At 37.5% G+C, this 18,186-nt stretch overlaps 1 protein-coding gene across 1 annotated transcript in view; it reads right to left on the bottom strand.

Annotated features, from left to right (window-relative positions):
• MLLT10 (myeloid/lymphoid or mixed-lineage leukemia (trithorax homolog, Drosophila); translocated to, 10) overlaps positions 1–18,186 on the bottom strand; it is a gene marked incomplete at its 3' end in the record, with an annotated part of 54,166 nt that overhangs the window by 14,640 nt on the left and 21,340 nt on the right. Inside the window, exon 3 of the mRNA XM_010139010.1 lies at positions 11,193–11,371. Coding sequence (XP_010137312.1) covers positions 11,193–11,371 — 179 coding nt within the window. The remainder of the gene's footprint in view (positions 1–11,192; positions 11,372–18,186) is intronic.

Raw genomic sequence — 18,186 nt, 5'->3', positions numbered from 1 at the left:
AATTAAAATCTGTCAGGAGAACTGTATACGTGACACGTAAAATCATCCTATGGATACATTATTCGCATCATTAGTACTTTTTATGTTACTAGCAAAAATAAATACTTTCAACCTCTAGCTGTAATGAAGACTCTTGCTTATGAACAAGCAAATAATCAAATACTGTCTTTGAGAATCAATTGTTTTGATTAAATGCACAAATAAATCCTTTAATTAAATGAAACCACCTAACCTTCAAACAGCGGCACTCAGGTATTTTCCAAGAAGAGCATGAATGAGTGCAACTGGGAAACACAGTGGGATTTGAAAGGCAAAATGAAAATTTAATGGCACACCTACAGAAACTAATTTATATCTCTGCCCAGTGTACAACAAGGGCACATGAAGTCATTAAAAACCACATGGGTAGAAGGCCTATCTTGCAATAATGTGAAAAAGCTGTAACCTCAACCGTACTACCAGTTTACTCATCTCTTCCATGTTAACTAAGCTAGATATTATATAAAATTCTAACCAATTAAAATCTATTTATTTACGAATTAGACACAAAACACCCCGCTTGTGCAAAACTTACTAGAAAGCTACCTCATTAAGAGGCCTTTCCTAGGTGGTTGGTTGGGTTTTTGGGTTGGTTTTTTTTTTAAAGAGGTTTTACATAGATAACACCCTGTGATTCCTCCACCTCCCCCCCACAAACCTAACTGAAAACAGAGCTATCATTTCAACACAAACCCCTTTTACCTCAAGTTTGTTCCTCCGTCCTTTCCATCTACCTCTGTCTTCATAGCACTTAACCTGTACATGCTCTACAGAGACAATCGAAGCAATATCTTGCCCAGTAATTTTTTTTCTTTAAGAACATTAACCTATATATCAGGAATCACAATTTCACTCTTATATTGACTAGCAAAAAGAATTACTCGATTAGGAAACATACCCACTATACCCAAATAATAATCTGTTTTCTTCAGGTGAGCATTCCAAAGAAAGCCAGACTCGTAACACGGCAAATAATGGATCTTAGAGAAAACTACCTACTTCCAAGATTATTATTACTATTTTTGAAATTATAGATGAAGAATCAGCCACTTATTCAAAAACACTGATATTTTAACTTTCTAAATAAACTTTAATAGTCTTTGCTATTTAAGTGATGAAATAAGCACCTACAGTAGCAGAATTACTGCTGTGTAAAAATGCTTGCAAGATTCTCAACATTTTATACAAGATCTATAAGGACACTGTCTCAGCAATGAACTTTGCAGATTGTAACAAAGCATACACCACATAAACTCAAAATCTTTTTCAAGTCAAACCTAAATATTTGGTTTCATCTAAATATTTTTTTTCCATTGCACACAGACTAGAAAATTTCACATTTTTCACATTCAACACCATTACTATTGTCTCAGGCAGCTAAATTGAAGTAGTGCTACACTCAGTTCAACGAAGAGGTCAATGTGCCTCAGTTGCCTGGAGACTGATGGTTGCTACAGCAGCACCAGATAAGCCAAGCTAAATAAGCTTCAGCTTGAAGGCAGAAAACATTTATTCCTAGACCGAAACATTGATGCAGACGTCTCAGCATGCAGCACTGCGGAAAATCATGCAACTGCCTTTCAGACTACAGGTATATCACGTAAGTCTACAGGAAGACACTCTTACTGAAGCAAGAGGAAAATACAAAAAGTATAGAATTTAATTGGGCTAAATACTAGATTACTTGCAACTATGACTCCTTTGTTCCTCTAGCTGAGTCACGTGTTAGAAGGAATTTTCCCTCTGGCTGTAAATTCTTCCTCCTTGCTACTACCCTCCACCCCCACCCCAAAAATCCTCAGTTAGATTGAATGAGAAGAATATTAGATTTTTACCCATTTTGCCTAGAAGTAACAAGGAATTAAAACAGCTTTTAAGTGACAAACAAGAACATTTAGATGGAAAAAACTTTTACTAGCATGGTTCTTTCACATTTTTAATTTTGCAAGACTCTTAAATTTACATTACTGTGACGGCTTTGGAAGCAGAGTCCCTACTTTGCATTGGCATCTTACACCACAATACCAAACCCCTCTCTGTCTACAACATCTTGAGGGATGCATTTGGCTCACTTTTTCTAAACCTACCGGCAACAGCAATTTCCTGTTGCAGTGAGTCCCAAGGATGAGCAACATATTCTCTTCAGAATTATTTGGTTTTGTTCTGGATGTGCTGGCTTTTCCTTTTATATCTTTTTCTTAAGTTATGAGATTAGGAGAAGAGAATAATTTCAGCACCCAAACAGTTTGTGTGATATTTTGTGTGTGATTTTACCTTTGACCCAGTGGGTAGGAACCAGTCTGAAGGATCTTATCACCAAAAGGTGTTTTGATAATTACATAAAATATGTTAATCGGTTTTCATGTATCCACAGTTTCTATTGATTAGAGAACTACAGTACTGCAGTAAGAATACGATTTCCTTTTTCTGGAAGCATGCTGCTTAAACCATGCAATATCATGATCTCCAGATGTTTTATTATTCTCTTTTTAATTACCACTGATATTAAAGGTAATACAAATCACCTTGAGAAAGCAAATGCAGAAAACATAACCCAACTGATCACAGATTTGTAAAACTTGCTACTTTAATGTTGGATCTTAAAAAAACCAAACCCCTACAATACACAGTATGGTAAGGTATAAATTGAACTTCAAAAAATGAGCTAAGAGAACTTTTAAAACACACTGTGTGTGAGTGTATATATATGTCATCATCACCAGAGGAAGCTTATTTTGGAGGAATTTAGCAATACATTGACATATTGTCAAAAGCGCTGTCTATACTTTACATAAGTGACTGATTCCTAAGGGGTGAGAGGTTTCACCACAAGGCACCCACCCATTACTAGGTTTGCAGATAAGCAGTAGAAATCTATAATATCTGCACTCTGGTCTTCACAAGAGCTGCTCTGGCATTCAACATCTCAATTACTTCTGGATTAAGAAACCACTTCAGGAAGTGGCCTGAAAAAATGTAAAAAGAGCATAAGGGTCTTCCTAAGTTATGGAAATCTTCTTTGGTTATATGTCCAATATAATTTACTATAGTTAGGATAAGTTCTTTCTCTGAAAGAAAGGATTATTGATTAAATAAGTTTATTGAGATAATTTCAAAGTCTCTAGTTCTGTGTCTTAAGATGCTCTGATCCATACTTGAGCCATTACGCATAGTTGTGATGTGTACCTTTGGGAGCAAAGCAGCAAGCTCACTTAAGCAGCCAACCATCTAGTGCAGGTTACTTTGAGATTGTGACATCTGTCACATCCCAGAAGTAAGGGCAATTTGTCTTTTTTGTGTATTCATTCTAGGCCCCAAATAAAAGTTCATTAACCACTGACAGTTAACAGACCCACGATTTTCTAGTGTACCCACAGAGAGGATGGCCCAGAAACTTCCCTGAAATGGACTTACACTTTCACATGCCCAGCTCTCAGAAACTTAAGATGCTTAACCTAGAACTCTTCTCCCTTCCTCACATTTACTTTGAGCTGAATATTTAAAGGGGAAAAAAAAAAAAAAAGAAAAGAAAAGAAAAGGAGCAGGAAAAGGGCATGTTTCTCTGAGGAAATCTGGGAAACAAAAGTGAACGAAGTAGTATCTTTCTCAGCCTATCCTATGAAAATGCCCAACTCCCCCTTCTGAAGATTTGGAAAATACCCTCTCAGCTTCAGTTTTCAGCAAAGACTGCTCGTTGAAGATGCACTCTTAAATTTTCTTAGAATTCCACACCTGTTTTGGAAGGTATCCCAAAAATTCTCCTAACTTCTCTGTCGATAGGCACAAGAAGTAAGATTACAGTTCCTTTTTCCAATATTTTCACTTATTTTCCTGTGAGTGCCAGAATAGAAAAGGAAAAGGAGGAGAAAGTTCCCCTGATAGCATGCAAAATGATGAGCAGACTTAAACTATGACAAGAAAAAAAACCACTAAAACCGGAAGCCAAAACCATTGTAAATTAGTGATGTGGAGAAAGAGCTGGAGATTACGAGATCCAAAATTAGGGACCAAGCTAATTCAGAAAGTGAGAAAATAAAAACCATAGGACACAAGCATCTGAAACATTAGGTGCCCTACATTCAGAATTTGAAAAGATCTCAGGGTTCTTGAGCTTTCACATTCCTCTATTGTTAACAAATAATTCCAAATCTATTGGGGGGGAAGCTTTATCTCCCTCTAAAAGCTGGATCAGACAAAGGAGGATAACCACCACTATATGAATGCTAAAGAAAACCCCTCTGGTTTTCTGCTGCTCCTCAGGGGAGTAAAGCCAAACCAACTTCAGAAGGGATAATGGAAGCGATTAAAGCAAACTTATTTCACTTACAATTGCAACTGAGTAGCAACCTTCCCAATTACCACATCTCCACGGTGGACGCAGTAGTTCATTACACTATGCTGATGTGGACCTATCATGCCATCACAAATAAATCCTGGACTAAAAAGTAACAGCAACTATTCACTTTCCCTATCTCTGCTGTTACAGAAACAACTTCTCCTTTTCCCTCTCTTTATTAGCTCCTTCCGTGGCAAAGGAAGCACAGTGCATACAGTGAGATCTGAGGAAGAAAATAAAACAGAAGCTGCTGAGGAAGAAAATCAACTTTAAAAACAGAAAGAAGAACCCACTAGCAAAAAACCATTTTACTCTCTGTCCTAAGAAAGAGGAAATAACCTTTTGGATCATACCTGTAAAACAAGTTAGTGACAATTACGGGCAATATTGATTGAAACTGCTTCACAGATGTGCTTATTACAGTCACTAAGAGCACAGATACCATCACATGGGAGAAGGGAAAAAAAAAACTACAAAGTCACAATTTTATCATATTAATTTTCCAGGATAAGAATAAATCCTCAACATTTCTGAATAAACTGGGCTTACTATAATCATACATTACTTAATCATACAATAGCAGCACCAGAGTCAATGAGCTACAAATGTTTAAAATAAAAGGTTACACATGTTAAAGAAACCACTACATGTCATTTCCACCCCCACTAAAAATACTACTGAAATGAGATGACAAGACACCGTAATGCATTTTTTTTCTTAAAAGGAATACAGTCTCAGAGATGGCTAATAATCAATGACTGGAAGAAAGCCCAGTCAAAAACCTTTACTTCCATTTCTGCAGTCTGATCCTGTATTTGGAATGTAGAGACCCCAGAAACAAATGGCCGCAGAGCACTAGTAGGGTAATTTCACTCATTTAATTCAACAAAAAGAATAAACAGCTCAACCAATTTCAAGCTCAGTCCTGATAAAAGTAGCAAACATTTAATTATAAAACACTAAGTCTACTAAGTCAAAACAGTAATAATTTTTTGATCCAACAACCACCGTTCCCAAACAAATCCTGCTGTACAATACCAAAACATTCTGAGATACCGAGATCACTGCTTCTTTTTATGAACATATATTAATCACTAAGAATAACTTATGAGAAAGAGCAATACAGCAAACTGTTACAGAATAATGTAACAGGCTGACAAATATTTTTGCTATAATTACAAAACACAAGGAAATCTTTGGGATGAAAAACTGACCATAGGACCTCAGAGTGGTGCAACTCGTGAGTTGGCTTAACAGGGAAATATTAAGACAATATTTAAAATCCAAATGCAAGAAATGTTCTTTCTCAACAATGGAGCACACAATAATCACGCAAAAGTTAAAGACGTGCTTCTGAGAGAAAAGACAGGAGTTTGGGATATACTAATTTGTTGTTACATGCAAAACAGGCGGCACTGACAAACGCATTAAAAGGATCAATTCACAGAAAACCAGGAGCAAATATTTGCGTATGCTGCACCTTCTCTCCTGCATCCCTTTTTTCTTATATACTTGCAATTGTTAAATGCATTGCTATGCTAATAAAGCCTCACTGAATTAAGCAGTGTAACCTGAGGCTAAGCCCAAGACATATAAAAAGAGGAACAGGATGCAAAAAAATGTACATTTCCAGCAAGTGGCATTTTTACTAGACAACTGATTCCCACCTGGTGAGGAACACCAGCATTTAAATTCAGTTACGGCACAGCATGTAACACAAGCTAATAATCTATTTTGGATTTACTAGATTGGAATAAAAAATGGGAGTGGCATGAGACAAGAAAATGAGACAGAAAGGAAAAGGCGACTGCACCAAGGCCCATACTGTGTTTTTGTCTTGAGAACAAACAAACAAAAATCACAGTATGGGAACTATCATACTAGACACAGTGAAAGCATCAAAATCCAGGACTTTCAAGTTGTTGGGTTTTTTTACCCTTTAAAATCAGTGTTCTTTAGTCCCTGAAGGAAAAAGCAGCACTTGGGGGTTTTAATCACTTAAGTTTTATATGGGCATAGCAGTTATTTAAAAAATAACAGAAGGCACAGTTAGTATTACCTAATTTTCTCACTTTAGAACTGTTGCTTTCAATCGCTTGTACGTTTTCTTAACACTGTGAACAAAATTTTCTGTATTAGATGTCTACCATAACCTCCTAGTTGAAATAGTTCAGCCAATGTTGAGACTAATTCTACAGAAATATTTTTCTCCCTTCTCTTTAGAATTTCTTAATATCTCTGCTTTAAGAAAAATGGATGCAAAAAAGCCATCAAAAATTGACAAATATGTGATGTCCCCAAAATCATTATTACAAATGACCCCTAAGGAAACTTGACAATTGAAACTTTAGAGGAGTACTCCTTAGTAGCACATCTTTGAGACTATTCCAATTCTTATTCCTATTCCAAGTGCACTTCTGCCATCCTGACCAAGCGACCATCCTAAAGGGAGAAATTTAGGTAATGCTACTGTGCCTTTTGGGTTTGGGTTTTTTTTTTAATAACTGCTATGCCCATATAAAACTTTAAACTTTATTGTGTTCGAAGTTTTTGTCATACTTGCTCATATTAGTCAAGGTAACTAATCATATTACTACTTTTTTAAATCTACTTTTTTAGCAATTACTTCTTATCTGCTGTAGAGGCACAAGCTGATCTTAACTCATAACCACTGTATGCACACCTAGGATCTTGGCTGATGTTCTTTTAATTAGAACACTACACAGAAAATATATTAGCACACTGTTATTTGAAGACTTTCATGGTCAAGAGGTGGGTAAACACTGAGAATACATCCACAAGAGCCCAGTAGGCAGACACAGCACTCTGATGAAACTTTGCAGAAGGTAGGTAAACCCTAACCCTTGATTAAGCTCTTATTTAAGGCTCTTCAAACATTATTAAGGACCTCATGAACTAAAACTAAAAAAGACTCCCAGAGTCCAGGCAAAACAAAGGCATGTTACAGGTGGCTGCCATGATTTAGTGTGAATCAGATGATTCCAGCAGGGAGACCTGCTTGGAATTTTCAAGTCTTGAAAGCTGGGAAAAAGCATCTAATCTGGCTCATGCGATGACAGAAGTAGCACCAATCCTAAAACTCAACCAAGACATGAAAGCACTTAATATTTTAAAACTCACAATAGACATTCATTTTCTTTCTCTTCCATACTAGAAACTCTGTAAATTCATTTTCCATATGAATGAGGAAGAACTGTGTCCTGAAAGACCTTAAAGCCAAATGACTGTTCACTTCTTGCCACTACAGTTTCTTTCTAGGAAGTTTCTCTCAAAACTGGTAATTCAGTAGGATAAAAAAGAAACAGAAAGGTGACAGTTCACAGAATCATTTTAGGTTGGAAGAGACTTTGAAGATCATTGAGTTCAACCATTAACCCAGAACTGCCAAGTCCACCACTAAACCATGTCCCTGAGCACCACATCTACCCATCTTTTAAATACCTTCAGGGATGGGGACTCAACCACATGCCTGGGCAGCCTGTTCCAATGCTTCACAACCCTTCCCATGAAGAAATTTTTCCTAATATCCAACCTAAACCTGCCCTGGTGCAACATGAGGCCATTTCCTCTCCCCACTTTTTACTTGGGAAAAGAGACTGAACCCGACCTCGCTACAGCCTCCTTTCAGGTAGTTGTAGAGAGTGATAAGGTCTCCCCTCAGCCTCCTTTTGCTCCAGGCTAAACACCACCAGTTCCCTCAGCTTGGACTTACGGACTTGTGCTCCAGACCCTCCACCAAATTCACTGCCCTTCTCTGGACACGCTCCAGCACCTCAATGTCCTTCTTGTAGTGAGGAGCCAAAACTGGACACAGTACTCAAGATGCAGCCTCACCAGTGCTGAGTACAGGGGGACAACCACTTCCCTGCTCCTGCTGGCCACACTGTTGTTGATACAAGCCAGGATGCCATTGGCCTTTCTGCCCACCTGGGCACACTGCTGGCTCACGTTCATCTGGCTATCAACAAGCACCTCTAGGTCCTTCTTTTCTGCTGGGAAGCTTTCCAGCCTGAAAAAGCTGAAAGCTTTGCAGTAAAAAGATTGGTGAGGTCCTGATGAAGATCAAGTTAAACACAAGCCAGCAGCAACCTCTTGGAGCAGAGGCAGCCAGCAGCACCCTGGGCTGCACTAGGAGGGTTGCCAGCAGGTCAAGGGCAGCAATCCAGTCCTTTTCTGCCATGCAGCTTTCCGATCACTCTTCTCCAAGACTTTAGCATTGCAGGGAGTTGTTGTGACACAAGTGCAGGACCCAGCAAGTTAAAGCAATTGTGCCTCATTTGAAAATTTCCATTGCCTATATGTTGCACATTACTGGATGCCATACAAAACCGAGAAGTGTCAGTCTAACTGAAAATAGTCAAGACAGGGAATACAGATGGGAAAAAATACGTAGTTGCCTTGGTTGTAGAGCATAATTTAAAGACATGTCATGCTACACAGCTTATCTGAAGCATTATGATTAGTTGAAGTATTAATGCCTGTATAATGGTTCAGATGATGGAAAGACCCAAATTTATACATTGACAACACTGATACAAGAAAAAACAAAGAACTGGCAGACTCTAGTTACCAAAGTGTATTCCTAGAATCATTGAAGCAGGGCTTAGTTAATTCTCTGCAAACACCGGTGTTCCCTTTCAAGGCTGTCAACCAAAACTTCTCACCATTTGAACCTCCCTTTATAGTTCAGAACAGAAGACTCTTCAAATGATAGTAGTTGTGAATAAGGATCCTGACAAGTAAACTTATGACCACTTGAAAACAGGTTAGGTACTGAGGTAAGATACCTCACTCCTCTGGGAAAAAAAACAAAACAAAACAAGAAGAAAAAAAACTCATAACAACAACAAAAACCCCAACACACCTCCCAAAAAACAAAGCCAAAGTAAGGATAGGAATTTTAAGCACTTAACCTATGGAGGGCTCTCTAGTTCAGCCAAACACTAAGAGAAAGTGCATCTCCTACCATATACTTCACCTTTTTGTGACAACAGGAGGGAAAAAATACTATGGAATTTCTGTTCTTGCCTGCTGAATACAAGCTCTGTTCCACTGTTTTTTGAATGGGTTTATCCTCTGACAGAGTTCAGCAAACAGAAGAGATGGTGCACAAGTTGCTTATTTAACTTTTCCATGTCATTTGTGATTTTACAGATCTTTGTCTTATCTCAGTGTCTCTTTTTCAGGCCAAGAGTCCTATACTATTCACTCATTCCATATAAAAACGCTGTTCCTTGCCACTGTTCACTACCATGGCTGCTCTTGTACCTCTTTTGATATCTACTCTACCTGTTTTGATTGGAAACTGGCTTTTTCCTTTAATTTTCTAGGCCCTCTTACCAACTTGTTAACGCAGGCTGCTGAGGTCTTTCAGCAGTTTGTAACATCTGACCTTCAAAATAGCTCATTGCATAACCTAGCATAATCAGCAAACTTGGCTTCTGTTCCTCCTCCTTTTCCAAGATCATTTATAAATACATTGAGCTGTACAAAAGGCTGTAAAGCTGATCTTTCCAAGATTCTGATGGTAAACCTCTCTACTCTCAAAACTAATCATCTACTTGTTTGGGATTTTGCTCGTCACCAAAGCATCGTATTTTTAATGTCATTTCAGAGACGTCATGCAGTTTTGGGTGAAACTGGCCAACAGGATGCAAAGTTACAAGACAAAAATCACAGAAACACACTTCCATAAGGCCTTATTTTTTTATGAAACCAGTCCAGAAGAATTATATAAAAACGTGAACTGCCACTTATAACAGCAAAGCATTATGTGACATTGAAATTATCCTCTGTGGACATGCGCAAAGCATTTCTACTATACATGTACTATACACACATACATGTGCACGTACACACACACACACACGTAAGTATGTATGTATTACGCTTGATTTTAATTCTTCACGTTTATATCCACTATCTTAAATTGCTGTAGACTCTATAAATTAGAAGATTCTTATATGCACACAAAAAAATGTGTTTAATACATTCATTGTAAGAAAAATTCCCATCAGAAAATGAAAAAAATACAAGAAATACCAAGTATAAAAACATCACATCCAGTACAGTATTCCTTCATACATGATTATACGCTAATCATGTGACTGTAACATCGTACTCTCTTGCCTTGATAAATGCTATCTTGCCTAACTTAAATTCATACAAAATACTACAAAGATTTTCTTTTTTTCTGGTTCATTACATGACTATGTCACCCTTCCACACTCCTCCAGTGCCTCCCTGCTCCCTTACCATTAAACATCAACTACGTCTCTTCATGTGTATGAACTTTCAAATACCAAACTATAGCAAACTATGCAACTTTCATTTGCTATCAAGATGTCAGCCTTGGCTACCCTGCCGCCAGGGCTAGCCATAATCGTCCATTTGTCAAATCTCCCAAATAAAAACCTCTGTCCTTTAACTGATGGTGGCATTTTTGCATGGAAAGTGCAAAACTTTTCATGTTTTCCTCTTTTAAATCCCTTCTCAAAACATTGTTCTGATATCAGGTGTTGGTTAGTGCACTGATGAATTGTAACTAGCATTTACGCTACTAGTCACAATTTAGTCATTATTACTGCACGCTTCCACAAACCATTTTTTAAAATCTATGTGCTCTACAAAGATGCGACTATATAATATTATGGGGAACTTCTAGCCACTATAATGTTTTCACAACAAATACAATGTTTATTAACCTATTTTCCAAACAAATTATTGTTTCTTTTAACATTGAAAATAAGCAGGTCAATAACATTGTTTGCTATCTTAAACTCTTGTGATAGTTTACCTGAGTTGCAGCAACAACAGTAGTTATAGAAGGCGCAGTTGAAGGTGATTGAGCTCCCACTTGCTGCAAGTGGCCTGAAGCCTGCTGAGGTAAATGAGAACTGGAAACGGGAGTGCTAGATCCTGAGCCAGATACTGCATTTGGAAATGACACTGCTACATCATTGCTGCTAAAAATACCTGAAAAAAATTACAAAAACGATTACATGCATCTCTCTCTCTCTTCCCCTCCCTCTATTTTCTAGTAACCAAGTAAATATGCAGTAGAAAATTAATCAAGACAAACAACATCACTTAATACATAATGCAGAAAGCTCCTGTGTTGAAATTCTAACCATGCTGATTGATAAAAGTGCTCTTGTCATTTGACATTCTACAGTTGAGGGAACACAGACTGATTCAGTTCTAAGTTTTTGTAAAACGTGTGATAAATCAAATATTTATGTACATTACAAACGGCTCAAATATTAACAGTAGCAGAATTTTTGGCTAAAATGCCTGCCTTCAACTGAGTTTGCCATCAGAGTTTGTTATTTCAATGAATTACTGTAAAAATTAAGTAGATAAAGAATGAAGTATTGGGCTATATAACTGAACATACACAACACAAATGGAAAAATACTCATTCACTTTAAAGTAAAATATTTCTAAACAACATACTTTGTCCAAAACTGTAATTTTGGCAACTAAGGATTGCTCATGTATTTTCAGAAAAATACGGACAGCAAGTCTGAGGACAAAGTACGCAGATTTGCTGGTAGAACTGGTGGCATTTTGTTTATTCACACTCCATCCGTGATCAACAAATGCTTGACTAACATTTCTGCTAGAACAGCCAAAAAGTAAATGACTAAACATGCTAACATTAGTCAGACTTGTACGTTAGCAATTTAAATAGGACGAGTTCATACCCCTCTGGTGAAGCCATTACTTCTGTTCATCTACATGCAGGGTAAAGATCATTATATAGGTTGGGAAAAAACCCTACTGACCAGAAGCCCAGGACAAGAAGTAGTACCTGTCTATGAAACTGTTAGGCTCCACGTGCATTAGATAAGTGAGCTGTCAGCTGGCCAAGGAATATCAAGCATGGTAGCACTGAACTGCAGTTAGAGGAAGAGTGCCACAGGGAGTAAACAGAAGTAGAATGAACATGGTTAGATCAAAAAAAGCAACAGAACTGAAATGCCAGTTAGAAGGCAAAGGGTGGGGCGAGTTTGTCACTCATACAAATAATGATTTGAAGAGTCAGTGACAATAAGAAGATACGCAATGTTAAAACACCACTCGCCACCCAGCAATCCCTCTGAGCACAGGCAGTCAAGGGAGACTAGTATCATCCAAACCCACACATAATATGCAAACACTGATATATCTTAAATTTCCTGCCTCTGTTAACCGTCAAGAAAAATGGGAAAGAAAACCAGCCAGACCCAGCAGAGAAAGAAGATATGAAAAAACAGCTGAAGGCACATTTGGACACCACTTTTTTTCCTGTCTAATGAAAGTTAGTGACTTCTTGTTCTCTTCTCTCCAACCTCTTAATCATAGCTCAATTCCGTACCTGCTCTGCTTTGCTACTCCCCTTTGTATCTTTTTCCATTTAGCACACCTTCTGGGGTCATCTTCCCTCTCCCTTTTTTTTATCATCATCCCAAAAATCTACAGTTATGGCATTACTAGCAGTTAAGACGCTTGAAGTGCTCACTTTATTATGATCTTTCTCCAATTATATCTGCCTCATCTAAAACAACGTATTCTATGGATTCTGCTCTATATTTGTCCCTACATCCCACCAAAATGAACATGATTTAACAGCTTTGCTACCTAACAACCTTGCTACCTAAATGCGATATAATTACAAGCACAAAACCTGAAATACACCCTAGGTCCTCAAAATATGGGTTTTTTTGAAATCTGCTTTCAATTAGAGATTTCAAATTAATAAAGAGTTTGAGATTTTTGACCCTTTGTATTTTTAATCCATTAAAACAATTAAACGTACAAAAATTCTTGAAAAATACAAGATACTCATGCAGTTATCTGGCTCCAGGAATCATGAATTTTAAGGGTAAAAACAATGAAATATCACAACATTTTAAATCATAAGAGCTCATCACCACAAATGCTATCACTCTCATAAAATGTCAATGAGTGGAGAAAACAAAACTTTTGGTGAGAGTCAAGTAGCAAAAAAGAAATACATTTTGCCAGAAAGGTAAAACAACTCCAAAATTTTAAAGCTATTGTAGATTTTTTTTCCTTAGTTTTTCAGAATCTTACATATTTATTAACTGCAGAGCTTCTGCTGCTTCTATTTTAATGATAAGGTTTATTCTTCCTCTTAAAAATAAAATTCTGGAATACAAGCAGATATAAAATCACAGGCATAAAACAAGCAGTAAACTAGTTTGCCAGTGGAATAAGGTAAACTATTATTTGTTGCTAGTAGTAGTAGTTGTAGTAGTAGTATTAAAAACACTCACTATTTGTTGTTGCAAAATACAGGACACATAGGACTTATCTGCACACTCTATTTGGGCTAAATATTTCCACTTAGCAATACCTTGCTTTATATATAAAGTACATGCACCTTCTGGAACTAGTCATGCAATCAAGGTATTACTCCATGCAAACATTCGAATAAGAACTGTACGCTTATAGAAACTGTATGCTTATAGAACATAGAAAGAAATCTCTGACTTTCACGCCATTCCAAAAATACCTGTATAAAAGCTATGTGCATATCATATTAGAAAGCCAAGAAAGTTCATATTTTAAAATGTCTCAAACATATCAAGTTGCCCATTTGGGGGTTTGGGGAGAAATATTTCACTTTGTGGATCAGTAAGAAATAATAACAAAAGCCTGAACAAATCACTATAAAGCATATTAATGTTTAAAACAAACAAACCACTTTCAAGCCCTTCCCATAATACCGAAAAGCCAAATAGCTACAGCTTCTGATGAATGTCAAATGCAAAAAGCAGCACCTCTGGACAACAATTAACTCCCTGCTTAGCACAGAAGGGCAGTCCCATAGAGCAGGGAACCCAGCAGATGATGCGGATCAGAAAAAAATTGTATTCTTTTTATTGATAATCAATGATGAAATAAATAGAGGCAATATAAGAACTTCAAGAATAATGAAAAACAAAATAATCTCAAGTCAGAACTAGCAACATACATCAAGTGGCACAGAGATCAACTTCAGTGATTTTATTCAACATCTCAAAAATAAGTAGTTCCATGAGCAGGAAAATTAACAAAACAGATTACATTCTGGCTTTCAACTTCGTTGCATCTGACAGATTACATCAACATGCTAAGCTTTCCAATCATGATTTCTGTATCTAGTTATGAAATCCCCAGTTCTTTTTGTTTCCTAGCACTGCAATCCCCTACATTATTAAGCTCTCTTACATTCCCCTCCTACACTGGTGATAGCCTAGTTACGCAAAAGAAAAGAACACGCAGCGGTTACTCTTAGAGCCATACACTGTCCATCCCTATTAAGGACCTTACATATTTTAGTCTCCTTTACCAAGTTTGCTTAAAACAGGTCAACAGACTCAAAGCTTACTGTGGGCCAAAATCAAGAACCACAACATGCAGACTGCTTCCTTAAAAAGGCAGGGAAATGTTCTCCCTACCATAAAGCTGTATTTTCTAAGACAGTAACTTGAAATTCTTGCAACAATTGTGAAAAGAGCAAGTTATGTGAGGTATCTGTCATGGGCTGCTGATCCTAGCATTCTGCAAAAACTTAAGGAATAAGCAGAATACAGTCAAAGAGGTTTTTTCTTTTTTAAAGGTAAACAAGCAATCGCACAGGACTGCAGAACCTTCCTGCTTGGGGGAGGACAGACAGACGCAGGGTCGGAGGGTGGGGACAACAACCTCAAAGGGACTTGTAGTAGAATTCACAGAAATAAATGGAAATTTTGAGTTATAATAACTTCTTTACAAAAACTAAAGCTATATACACATTTTTCAGTACCTTCACTTCCTGTGGCGATCTCAAAAAGCCTCCCCTAAAACCATGACAATTTTCTATATAGAGCAAAACGAAAAAGTGCCTTTGAATGAAGCAGTCCAATTAGTAACTAAACACAAAGAAAAACTGATTAAGTTTAGTTACACAAGAACTTCTACAAGAACTTCTGTTCCAGTAGAATGTTAGCAGAAGAAATTCTACTTCGAATTGTTATTTTGTAATGTGGATATAAGCTAAAGTAAATCTAATGCTAAGCACAAGAAAATAAAAACAGGTTATTGTGACAATTGTCTAAAATGAAAAGAAATAAAGTTGTGTTTAAAACTGCTGAGTTAGCAACAATGTTTCGTTCCAGTTCATCTGAGATAATGAAACTATAGATTAGATGCTAAGGCCAACCTGTTCCCTTCATGAATAAATCTGAAATCTAAGAATCAAACACTCAAGCTCCTTTCCTGCTGCTGCTGAGCACAGTGGTAGAGTTCCCCTTCAGATAGCTTTCTACAAGATTCTGCAGTAACTGCTCTAGAAGTGCGCGGAAGTGACAGTTATGGATCTGCAGCCTAACAACAAGCCAACATTCTCCTCTCTTTCAGTGACTGGGGGTCCTTCTTTGATGGAGGCACAGCAGCCTCTGTCACAGACCAACAGCCAACGCTCTCCTTTCATGAAGGGCATTCTGTGTCCTCTCCATGATGAGGCAGAAGGAAAAAAAAGCTCCCAGACTCAAAGGACGCAAAGAATACAGACTGCTGGGAGGGGAGGCGGCAAGATACAAAATACAGGTACACAAGATTTCAAAATGAAACAACTACTCCAGTTTCATACATACTGGCAGAAGGCAGCCAGCCATAATTATTCCCTTTAAAAATTACTCTATAGATCAGATTTATAATCAAAGATCAAAATACTTGACAAGAACCTTCCCGCAACTGAGGAACATCATTTGGCATGGCAATGTCACACATGACGAATCAGTGAATTAAGAACAAGATCATATCATCTTCATATACAGCAAAGACCTAAGCCTGCTACCAAACTCCACTAAAATGAACCCCAAATCCTTGACAACTGATCTAGCAAAATATGTTTAGTCAATCTCTTCTGCCTCCACCCTTTCCTGTGTTCATGGCCCTGCCTGTACACCTATCTACAGTCACTTAAAGATGTACTCAGTAACAGGGTGGGAAGTGAAGGATCAGAACTGATCTATGTAGCTACCAAAACGTTCTACTCCTCTGCAGTCCCACCTGCTATAGTGAACAACATTATTTTATACTTGGTCCCACACTCCTTAATGACCACACGTCAGCAGCATTACAGAACTAACTCTTCTATTAACTCTAACAGTGAGGAATACACATGCCAGCTAACATGAAACAACATGTATTAATTGCTTAAACCCAGCTCAGCCAGTATACAGCCCTCAACTAGATTTTTACTTCCACTTGTAGGCTTTTAAGTACAAGATTTCAAAACTGTGTAAACCACTGTCAGAACGGTTACAGCTTCCTGGTGCAGAGTGTGCCTGCTCCTACTTTGAATTAATTCAGGCTGATACAGGTCTTACACTACAGCCATTCACTGCAGAAGGGCTCAAACTCACATTTTTCATAGCCCAGCTAAGGTGAATTTGCTCTCTGAGAGGACAGGTTGGAACATAACTTGAGAAGGCAGGTGAATGACATGCTGGACTAGGAACACAAGGGAGAACTGTATCAGTTTTCTAGCCCAGTATATCTAGCTCTAACAGTGACCAACAGAAGCTGCAAAAGGCAAAGCATAAGAAAAGAGCAAGCATGAAGTAATACTTTCCTCAAATATTCTCCCATCCTCTAGAAATCTGTAATATACAGATTTTGAGCTTAGGAATGGTCTTTGTAATTATTAGCCTTAAATTTGCTTCCCACCCTGCCCCAGTGAATTTCTTCCAATCCTTTCTGACCAGTTGTAACTTTTCATACCATATCCCACCGCAAAGTGCTGTGGTCAGTTAAACTGTGTAGTCTGGTGGTTTTTGGGTTTCTTTGGGTTTTTTTTTCTTTTTTGGGGCGGGAGGTGGTTTGAAATGGAAGACAGGGATAACACAGGGAAAACTCTCCTTTCATTTGTTTCCTCCAGAAGTTCTGATTTCCCACAATGTATCACTGAGATGCTTTGTAACTGTCATTTAAGGTTCACATATGTAAATAACTCAGCTTTATGAAATAAGACACATTAAGAATTTAATGTTTATTCTAGTCTGATTCAACAAATTTTGAAATACTCTTCAGAATAAGAGTAGTAAGATAAAGAGCTCCATGATCATATCTGAGATACATATGCTCAGAACTACAGGAAAGACCTGTAGTTGAAATGTATCACAGCACAGAAAGAGCTTTACAAGAAGAAAGAGTTAGATATGGAAGAACAATTGATAAATAGTTTAGTTTTTATTTAGATGTTCACTTTTGTCATGGTAAGCCAACACACACAAGCCAAAGTTACTTCCATATGACATACTAAAACCAAAGCAGTTTTAAGTTCACTAAACGAATATTCCTGACTAGGAGCATGACACTTGTGATCTATGTTTCTTAATGATTTCCATGGAGAACTTAACGTGTTTGCTTAAGATCTCTGAAAACCTACCATAGCTTCAAACTAATCTGACAGCAATTTATCTCAGTGCTGAAATGGTGAGTCACTGGAAGCACTAGATTCCTCTTCACCATTAACAAAATGTAGTCTTTTACAGGACTTTTTATTTTCAAAGTTCTGTCTTTTGGATGCCAGTGATCTGAAGTTGGTGTCTTTGAAGGCGTGCTGCAGGACACTAGACTGAGCCATAATTTTCAAAAAGTGGGCTATTACAGAGGCTAACGAATAACAATGGCAATTCTGTTATGATTAGTTATTCCTGGTGGTGGCAAAAAGATGTTGCCCGAACTGATGAAAGACTACATATAGTTGTCAACAGTAACAACTAAAGCTTTAAAGGGGTATTCTAGAAACCCCT

This window comes from Buceros rhinoceros, unplaced genomic scaffold, assembly GCF_000710305.1.
Source record: "Buceros rhinoceros silvestris isolate BGI_N320 unplaced genomic scaffold, ASM71030v1 scaffold21046, whole genome shotgun sequence".
NCBI lineage: Eukaryota > Metazoa > Chordata > Aves > Bucerotiformes > Bucerotidae > Buceros > Buceros rhinoceros.
Note: the sequence above shows the minus strand (reverse complement) of the source record. Positions and strands in the feature narration are given on the sequence as shown.